General features: G+C 36.5%; 1 gene segment (V, D, J or C); it reads right to left on the bottom strand.

The window, feature by feature from the left end:
* Positions 1 to 9733: 9733 nt before the first annotated feature.
* On the bottom strand, positions 9734 to 10253 carry LOC107531645 (T cell receptor alpha variable 9-2-like). The segment is given in 2 exon segments: positions 9734 to 10086; positions 10208 to 10253. Coding segments are annotated over 2 exon segments (399 nt in total).
* Between the last annotated feature and the right edge of the window lie 896 nt (positions 10254 to 11149).

Here is an 11149-nt window from a genome sequence, read left to right as displayed (position 1 = left end):
TTTCTTTTATATATTTCACCATGGGGTTACTAGCCTTCAAGTTGACAAAGTTCATTCAGATTACACCTGATAAAGTGATGTCAGTTGAATGAGGACAGGCTGAGACCCTGAGTAGATCTAATTATTTGACAGAGTCAACTGATTAAAGGAAGGCTAAGATATGAGTCTGAGGGCAAAGGCCAGAGAGAACTGAATTGTACCACATAACCACGGAGAAAATACACCAAGTTGAGTTACTAAGGTGGGAATGAGGGGAAGGGAAAAGGAGAGAGAGAAAAGGGCCAAGAAACATTCATTCATTAGATAATTCTTGGCTGACTATTATAACCCAGTCATCACTCTACACACTAAGGATAAAATCTGTGAACAAAATCAATAACTCCGACATCACAGAGCTTATATTTTAATTAAAGCTATAAGCAACAAACATATTGACACATAGGCATACAATATAACTGCATGTTATAATTACCACCATAAGAGAAATAACCAGGCTGTTGTGATAGGGAGTTAGGAGGTCTATGGAGAGCTACATTCATCAAGAAGATCAGCAGTGCTCCAGCTGGCGTGGCTCAATTGGTTGGGCATCATCCATGCACCTAGAGGTCCCCATTTCAGTTCCCAGTTGAGGCAAATACCTGGGTTCCAGGTTTGATCCTCAGTTGGGGCACAGATGGAAGGCAACCAATTGATGTTCTCTCTCACATTGACATTTCTCTCTCCTTCTCTCTTCTTCTCTCTCTCTAAAAAAAAAAATTAAAAAAAAATCAATAAAAACATATTTTTTTAAAAAAGATCCGAGGAGAGAAACAAGATGTCTGCGTAGATAACAGCTGTACCCACCTCCTCCTGCAACCATATCAACATTACAACTAAAATACAGAACCACCATCACTCAGAGCCTCCTGAAATCTGGCTGAACAGAAGCCTTACAACCAGGCAAAGCTATCATTTAGAACTGAAGATCAGATAAAGAGCTTCTCAGACAAGGAAAAGCTAAAGGAATTCATCACCACCAGACCTGTACTACAGGAAATGTTGAAGGGTCTTCTTTAAGAAGAAGCTAAGGAACAAAAGAATCTGACAAACTAAGTGGATCCAGAGACATTGACGCATCCAACAGATAATCATATTTCAGACTGAAGCGGGAAGGGGGGTGGAGAGTGGGAGGAGATTGACAAAAGAAGTTGTATGCATATATGCATAATCCATGGACATGGACAATGACAGGGCGAAGGCCTGGGGATTGGGGAGGTGAGAGTGAGGGGGAGGGGGTCAGTTGGGGAGAAAAATGGGACACCTGTAGTGCTTTCAACAAAGATAAATTAAAAATTTTTTTAATTAAAAATTAAAAAAAAAAAGATCAGCAGAGTCTGGAAGGTTTTCTCTACAGTAATGATATTTGAGCTGAGATCTGAAGGACAAAAATGAGTGAGGCTCACCAAGATTTGGGGAGGGCGGGATTTCAGATGTAGGAAAGGATAGGATCAAATGTGGGAAACAGTATGGCAAGTTCAGAAAATAGAAATGAGGTCAGAGCTGTTGCTGCACAGAAAGCCAGGGAAAGAGAGTTAAGAGATGAGGTTGAAGAGTGGAGCTGATATTTTATTCTAGGAGCAACATAAAACTATTGATGCATTTTAGGCAAGTAGAGGCAGCTTCTAATTCAATTTTTTTAAAAAATCACTCTGTATACCTGTTAGATTAGTGTTTCTCAAACTTTTCAGGGATAGAATCACCTGGGGATTTTGTTAAAATGCAGATTCCAACTCAGTGGATACTCAAGAATGTAGGACTCTGCTCCAACATATAGGGACTGCTCACCCCTGTTTAAACACAGTACCACAGACAAAGATTTATTAGTGGTTGATCAATTTTTGAAAGAATACATTTCCTTTTCACAGTCTTCCCAGGTGAACATGGTAGCTCTAACCACCCTCTATAACTTTCAGACAGAGGCAATTACTAGGATATGCTCTTTTTATTCTTACTCTAAAGCCCACCAACTCACAACATAGCTGCCAAAGGAAAATCACGAATGAAATTCCAAAATATTTCTCCATATTTCTATTCATCTAACTCATGAGGACTCAGGTTGGAGTCTGAAAACCATCAGACACTATCAAGCCAAATAACTTCTTTATCTGAGTGCATATTCGTGTTTCTGTTGTCACAGGAAGCTGGGAGGCTCCTCAGCCAACCAGAAATTATATCCATCACCCTGTGCACTACTCACACAGCTACTGTTGAACTCTGCAAAGGTAACATGGAAAGAAGACCGTGTCAGGACCAGGTGCAGATTAGTTGGAGAGCTACACCTATTGTTTATCCCCCAGATTGTTCTCTCTTTTTTTTTCTTCTATAAAATTATTGAGTATTTATCTGTGTTATAAATTGAAAAACTAAAAACCATCTATTTTCCAAGGAAAACAAAGAGAGATTCTTTTCTCTCCTCTGCTCAGTATAATGATCTTATATCTAAGCCCTGCTCCACAAAGCTTGCATGGAATCTTCTTACAATTTACCAGAATCAAGAAATTGTCATTTTTCTGTGTATAATACCTATGAGATAAAGAAACCAAGCAAGAAAGAGTCCACTCAAATAACTGGATGGGATAAGGCCAATGTAGAATAAAGTGAGACTCCCAGCCATAACCACAACAAATATAATAGTAGGAGAGTAGAAAGTTAAGCCTTAATCTGTACTTAAATTTTTCTTTTCCCCCCATTAATTATCTTGGTTACCTTATCCCATCTATGTCCATTAATAACCACTGTTAGTAGAAAAATTACTGAAAATTATTTTCATCAGCCCTATCAACTTGGTGCTTTTTCATGTTGTTGACATTCTGCTGGGGACTAGACCCCTGACAGAGCTGATCTTTTCCTTTCAACCAAAATTATCAGGTACTTCAGTAGCAGTAATGAAACATGACAATCTTAGCCTTGGGAATAGCCAGATATAGCAGTTAACTTTACATGTTGAGTGAGGATATATAGCTTTATAACATATAGACACCTAGGCTCTAGTTCAAACCCAATCATGTCTGAGTAAAAAGTACTAGCTCACTTGTGAAATGACATGCAGCATAAAAAATTAATGCTTCTGCTTCACCTCCTAAGGCTCCTTGACAATCTCCAGATGCAGGTTTGGGTATTGGCTGCAAGTGCCTGGGGAGCACAGTGCAGTCACCACACGGATGTAGAAGGCTGAATCGATGAGCTGGGTGGCTGTGACATGCAGAGAGCTGCGCGTGGTGATTGTATCCAGAGTCCCTGTGTACCTTCCATTCGATTTTTGGTTTCACCGTAAGTCATGATTATCAGGGAAGCAGGACCTCTCTCAGTGTCCTGTTTGTACCACCTTAAGTTGTTAAAGGGGCTCACTGTATAATTGCATTGAAATGTGCAGTTCTCGCCTTCCACGATGATCAGGGCTGAAGGATTCTGTTCCACTTGACTTTTGCCCTTCACCACTATTCAGAAAGCAAAGTGAGATTTCACAGATAGATCATACATTCTTAATGATTTCTAATTTGCATCCTTTCCTTCTCCCCACAGTGAATTACAGGTGAACTATAAAATGACCCCATTTTCTTCCCTCCTTCAACCCTAATACAATACACCTTCACTGCAAATCCAAAGAAAATGCTCCCTGGAGTTCCTGTGTCAACCTGGCTAAAACTCTTCATTAACTTACCAGAAAAATAAAACCACAAAGCCACCAAGAAGGTCTTCAGATGTTTCTCCATTCTTCTTCTGCACAGGGCTGCCTCCAAAAGTTGGCTTCTCTATTCAACATCTTTTTTTTAAACATTACGCAAAGGATTCTCAGGGTTTATGCTTAACCAATCAGAGACCACATGCTCAGTCAATCAGAGAGCAGATTTTGCTGTCTTATACACAATCATACCTATAGTCAGGGTCAATGCAAACACCACCATCTTGGAGTCAAATCTACAGTTACACAAAACCTCTGATTAAGTTTTTTGCTAAGTTTCCTTCTCACTATTTGCAACATTATATAGAATATAAGCCCATATATGTCTGTATAAGCATGGTAGATTAGTATTTAAAACATATGTTTGAGGACCTCAGCCTGAATTCTGGTTGTATGTGATATTAGATAGGAGGGTTAAGCCTCAGCAGTCTCATCTGAAAACAGGTGTAGTAACACTTACCTAACAATTTTTGAAAGATTTAAAAGATACGATGTAGGCTGCCAGCAAGAAGGCAGAGTAACACCAGTATAACAATGATGTTAGTACCAAAATACCTTGAAGAGAAATTCAGAATCCAGTTAAAAAATAAAAGTACCCCAAAAGAGCACAAACTGAGAGCAGTCACATTTATTCAGGTAAGAACAGCTACTTCACTTTATCTGCATCAGTTCCTCCACCAAATCAGTTTAGCTCAATACCAAGAAGATAACCTAGGCTAGTGATTTCTCCCACAGTGGGGGGAGAGGGTTAAGGGTGAAGGGGGAGTAAGATTGGAGTGTGTACCTAGCCTCCTAGCCTCTCAGGTCATCCTCTGTGGGGCCTATCTCTATCTCACCTCATACCAAGTGCTGAACAACATGCAGAGCTCAATTCCTTGGGACAGTAAAAAAACAAAGGGAAAGGGAGGGTGTCTCCATACAGTCAGTGCTGCTCTATGATATTGGAAGAACAGAACCAGGGATTTTCCTCCACAGGGAGGGAAAAAATCAAAGAGAGCCTTATCCCTAGCATTTCAGAGTGCCCTCTGCAGAGCCAGTTTATGTGTCACTTTATACTGAGTGCTGAATGACCAGAAGAGCCTGGTCCCCTGGGATAGCTAGGAACAAATGAAAACAAAGGCCATCATTCTGAAATCACACTGCTTTGCAAGACTGAGAATAGGTGCAGAAAGGAAGTTTTATCTCCATAAGGAAAGGAAGGAAGCAAAGGGGACCTTATCCTTCATAATGTAAAGCACCCTCTGTGGAACCAGTTTCTATCTCACTTAATACTAAGCACTGAACAACTGACAGAGTCTGGGACAGCTGGCAACAAAGAAAGAGACAGGTGTGGTCTTACACCAGGCACTACTCAGCGAGATTGGAGGAAAGCACAGAACCAAGGTGTTTCCTCCAAAAGAGAGGGAAGGAAGCAAAAGGGACCTTGTCCATTCATACAGTGCACCCCCCAAGAGGTTTGCTTCTGTCTTGCCTCATACTGAACACTGCTGACTGATAAAGGTCTCTTCCAGTCAAAACCAGACTGTAAAGATGGAAGAGAGAGCTGATTCTTCCAATGCTCAAACAACAAAGCAAACTCACAGGGAACATTAAGAATTAAGAAAATATGGTATAACCAAATGATGAAAGTAAGTTTCCAATAACCAACTGAAAGAAATGCAGACCTGTGAATTGCACCACAAAGAATTCAAAGTAATCATCTTGCCCTAGACAGTCTTGCTCAGTGGTTAGAGTGTTGGCCCACAGGCTGAAGGGTTCCAGGTTTGATTCCAGCCAAGGGCACATACCTCCATTGCAGGCTGGGCCCCATTCAGGGTGCATGCATGAAGCAACCAATTGGTGTGTCTCTCTCACATCAATATTATTTCTCTCTCTTTCTCTCTCTTTCCCTTCACTCTCTCTGAAAAGCAATGAAAAAAATATGCTCAGGTTAGGACTAAAAATAAAAACACACACAAAATAATCATCTTTAAAAAGCTCAGTGAGTTATAAAAGAACACATATAGATAACTAAATGAAATTAGGAAAAATAAATGAACAAAGTGGGAAGTTCAACATATACGTAAAAGCCATTAAAAAGAATAAAAAAGAAACACTGAAACTCAAGAATACAAGGCTGAACTAAAAAAAAAAAAAAATCAGTAGAGGGGTTCAAAAACAGACTTGATCAATCAGAAGAAAGAATCACTGAACTTAAATACAAGTCATTTGTAATTATTCAGTCAGGGAAGCAAAAGGAAAAAAAGAGTGAATAAAGCCTGCAGGACTTTTGGGACTTCATAAAGCAAACCAATGTGTGCATATAGGTAGTCCTTGAAGGAAAATAGAGAAAGGGGCAGTAAGTCTATTTCAAGATATAATAACTGAAAATGTCCCAAATCTGGGGACAAAAATTGACATCCAGATACATGAAGCCCAACAAATCCCAAAAATGTTAAATTTAAAGTAAGGTACAGTTAGACATATTATAATAGAATTGTTAAAGTCAAAGGGAAAATTTTTAAAGCACAAAAAGAAAAGTACCTCATCACAAACAAGGGATCCCCCACAGAACTGTCAATGGTTACTCAGCACAAATCTTGCAGACCAAGAGAAAGTGGGATAATATATTCAAAGTCCAAAAAGAGAAAAAACTGCCAACCAAAAATACCATACCCAGCAAAGCCATCCTTTGAGAAATTAATGAGGGATGAAGACTTCCTTAGACAAACAAAAACTGAGGGAGTTCATCACCACTAAGCCTGCCTCACAAAAACTGATAAGAGAAGTTTTTCTAACCTAAAACTAAAGGATGGTAATTAGCAAGATAAAAACATAAAATCTCTAATACTCACAGGTAAAGTATATAAACAAATTCAAGAGACTCTAACACTGTAATAATGACACATGAATCACTTTTAACTCGAGTATAAAAATTAAAGGACAGGTAAAGTATATAAACAAATTCAAGAGACTCTAACACTGTAATAATGACACATGAATCACTTTTAACTCTAGTATAAAAATTAAAGGACAAATATATTACAAATAACTAATAATTTGTTAATGGATACACAATATAAAAAGATGTAAATTGTGACATCAGTAACAAAGTGTATAGAAGGGAGAAGTATAGTTGTATGCAAAATTAAGTTGTTTTGAGCTTATAATAGACTGTTATAACTATAAGGTATTCTATGTAAACCTCATAGTAAACAGAAATTTTAAAAACCTGTAGTAGATAGACAAATATAAAAAGAAAGAAATCAGAGCATACCACTACAAAAAATTATCAAATATCAAAGGAAGACAGTAGACAGTAAGAAGAAGAAAGGAACAAAGCAACTACAAAACAGTAAGAAAACAATTATCATAAAGGCAATAATAACTTCTTGCTTATCAATGATTATTTCAAATGTAAATGGACTAAAGTTCCCAGTCAAAAAACATACGGTGACTGAATGGATTTTAATCAAGACCCACCTCTGTGCTGACAACAAGAGGCTCACTTTAGCGTTAAGGACATATATAGGCAAAAAGTGAAGGATTGGAAAATATATTTCATGCAAATGGTAACCAAAACAGAGCAACAGAAGCTATTCTTATATCAGACAAACTATACTTTAAGTCAAAAACTGTCAAAACTCATAAAGAAAGTCATTATATAATAATAAAGGGGTCAATTCATCAAGAGGACATCATAATTATAAATATACATGTGTCCAATATCGGAGTCCTTAACATATGAAAAATATATTTCTTCCAGCCTGAAGAATTTGGATTTGCCAGACCCCACTATCACATTAGCCAATTCCTTAAAATTCCACACCTCCTCCACTCACAGGAGAGTGTGTGCGAGTACACACACATGTACCCTATTGATCCTATTGATTCTGTTTCTCTGTGGAACCTTAGTACAGATAGTTATTTTTTAAAAGTAGGGAGATTTTATATTAAAAAAATCATAGTCTTAAATTTGCATACACCTAAATAATACAGATTCATTGTTTTTAGGTTTATATACTCTTGTGAATATTTGTTATATTTCACAATAAAATGATTTTAAGTGTTAATAGTGATAATATTATAGCCCAAAGAAATGGTTGATTCCTCAGAGATGCTTACATCAGAGAAGGACAAAACCCACAGAATCAGTCCAGAAAATTCAAGAGAGACAAGAGTTGAAAGGAGAGCTGGGAGGAGGAGGAAGGAGAAAGAGAGAACATCAGTACAACAGAACTGTGCATACCCATTATTCTTAAATTAGGAGCACTACATTTGAAATATAATCAATTGTCAACACCTTTAGAGAGGCAATAATAGTTACTACAATGGATATTTACAAACATCACAGAGAAACATATGTGGTAACAGAAAAAATTCAAGAATTCTCCTCCAAAGCAATGACAGGACCCCAAACACTGAGGTGGGAGCAGATTTCAAGGCATTTCAAATACTTGGGACTCTTCCAAACTCAAAACCCAAGTCTTGACTAATTCCTCCTCTTCGGGAAGAACTCAGAAGATACAAAGTTGCCCTTGTTCTTCAAAATTGGTTGTCTACTTCCCATTCTTGTGTGAAGTATTGTGAGCATGTTGTTAGCTACTTAGCCTGGGCCTTATCAACCCAAAACAACTGATGGTGCTGGGAAAACAGGCAAATATTTGACATTGCCTGAGATGACATCTCAGTACACATCTTGTGAAGTGGTTTTTGTCTCCTCCTTCTCTAATGGCATCTCTTCCATTCAAATCATTTTCTCTGTATTTATTTCTAGCAAGTCTTAGAGGTTGATTGGATATATATTCTTTATAGACCCAGTAAGCTATTGGTATGAAGCAACACTAATATTAAAGTATAAATTTTGTATGAAAAAGCAATCTTTAGCTTGAAAATCTTAATAAGAAAGAATAAAAAGTGGAAAAAATAAAGAGATAACCTTTAAAATCAATGCAGAAAAATTAGTCATTCAAGAATGGATGTTAATCCAAGGTATATGCCTCAAAATAAACAAAGAAAAATAAAGAAAAATATAAAGCTTTGAACCTAATTTTACTTCTTACACACACACACACATACACACAAATATAGACTACAGTATTAAAGACAAAGTAATCTGAAAGAAACTAAAGAAAATATGAGGTAAATTTTTGTCATTTTAGAGTGCTATAAATTTTTAAGCATGTAACTCAGGATCCATAAAAAGAAATTTTGATAAATTGACTATTACAAACTATTCTTTAAATTCTGCATGGCAAAAAAGGACCATAAATAGAGTCAAAAGGGTAATAATAAACTTTTTAAAAAACACATATGTATCATGGGTTTATGACAATTTCATTAACATAGAAAATGCTCTTTAAAATCTATATTTAAAAGACAATAACAGTAGAAAATAAGGAAATATATAAATGGAAAATTGAGGAAAAATGTAAATGACTTTTAAATATAGGAAATGAAACCCTGTGTCACTGATAATTAAATAAATTATTTAAAATAAAAGAAAGTCTAAGTGATAAGGAAAAGTTTTAAAACTTAGTAATACATAAGGTATGAGGAAAGTAGGTATTCTGCTCAATCACTTCTTTCAGAGGTATATATTTATAAAACTTATCTACAAGCCAGTTTGGTTGAACCATATAGGCTACTGTAAGTCCATTCTTTTTTAATAATACTTTATTTCCCTAAATTTTTATTCAATACTTAATTAATATTTATAATACTCATACTTTTTTATTTTAATTATTTTGGCTTTGTTACTTTTTGTGCTATTTTTAATTCATCGATGATTAGCTTCCAATTTTCTGCTGGTTTTGGGAAGTAATCATTCCTTGTGATAAAGGCACTGGTAGAGAGCATGGGTAGTCTCTTACATATTTTCTCATTCAGTCCTATTTTCATCCTCCACTCAAATGCCCTCCAAACACACACAGAGCATCATCTACCTAAATTATTCAAATGTAATTAGTGTTTCTGATTCCAACACCTTTCCACAAGGGTACAGCAAACATCACTGTGCTTCTTGTTGGTTAGTCACAGTAGGTTCAGGTTTCCAAGTTTATGCTCAGCTCCCCCTGCAGTTTCTGTCACTGTGTCGCCCAGAACACAGTAGTACATTGCCGAATCTGACTCGTGGACTGAGGCTTTCTCCAAGTGGAAGGAATTTTGTTCTTTGCGGTATGTGGCTTCAAAACCTTTGTTGCTTCCTTTCTCATTGGCCCTTGTGGCTTTCAGGAGAAGCTGTAGACCTTCTCCAGGATACTGAACATACCAGAAAAGAGTGGGGTACCCTGTGGCTGAATAAGTACAATTCAAAATCAGGTAAGCATCTTCTGACAGAGTCACTTGGCTTTCCATCTGGGTCACTGAGTCTCCATGGGTTAGTCCTGGAAAAAATGAAAAGACATCTATGTTATCCTGCATGACACTCTTAAATAAAATTATGGTTAAAGAATTTGTTGACAAAATGGAAGAAAGAATTTATATTTTAAGAAGCATGTTACTTACCAAGCACTAAAAGTACCACAGTCACTAAAGCCAGAGAAGTTTTCATCTCTATAATGTCACCTAAATAATGTCCTTGATTCTTAACATGAAGAAATGTTGAAGTCACTGTGAAATGATAAATCGAAGTCTACATTTCACACAGGAAATGTTTGTGTTGGGAAGCAACACCCCCTGGTGGACAGGAACTGAAATGGAATGCATAATTCCTTTTTTCAAAAAAATTTCTTCAATTACAGTTGACATACAATTTATACTAGGAGTACACTCCAGTGATTAGACAGTATATAACCCACTAAGTGATTATCCTAATAAATCTCATACCTATCTGACACCATACATAGTTACTCAAATATTATTTCTTGGGTTCCCTATGCTGTACTTTACATCTCCATAACAATTCTGTAACAACCAATTTGTACTTCTTAATCCCTTCACCTTTACCACTCATCCCTGCAACCTTCCTCCCATCTGGCAACCATCAAAATGTTCTCTATATCTATGAGTTTTTTTCTGTTCTGCTTGTTTATTTATTTTGTTTTTTTAGATTTAATAGTTGATAGATAAGTAGCTATTACCATTTTATTGTTCATATTTTTTATCTTTTATTTTTTTCTTCTTCTTCTTAAAGGAAACCATTTAATATTTCATATAATACTGGTAATGAACTCCTTTAACTTTTTCTTGTCTGTGAAATTCTTTACATGTCCTTTGATTCTAAATGATAGTGATGCTGGGTAGAGTAATCTTGGTTGTAGATTCTTGCTTTTCATCACTTTGAATATTTCTTGCAAATCCCTTTTGGCCTGCAAAGTTTTTGTTGAGAAATCAGCTGACAGCCTTATGGGAGCTCCCTCGTAAGTAACTAACTGCTTTTCTCTTGCTGTTTTTAAGATTCTCTCTTTGTCTTTAACCTTTTGCATTTTAATTATGATGTGTCTTGGT

This window comes from Miniopterus natalensis, chromosome 1 (assembly GCF_054644295.1).
Source record: "Miniopterus natalensis isolate mMinNat1 chromosome 1, mMinNat1.hap1, whole genome shotgun sequence".
Taxonomy (NCBI): Eukaryota; Metazoa; Chordata; class Mammalia; order Chiroptera; family Miniopteridae; genus Miniopterus; species Miniopterus natalensis.
The sequence above is the reverse complement of the archived record's forward strand: the minus strand, read 5'-3'. Positions and strand labels throughout refer to the sequence as shown.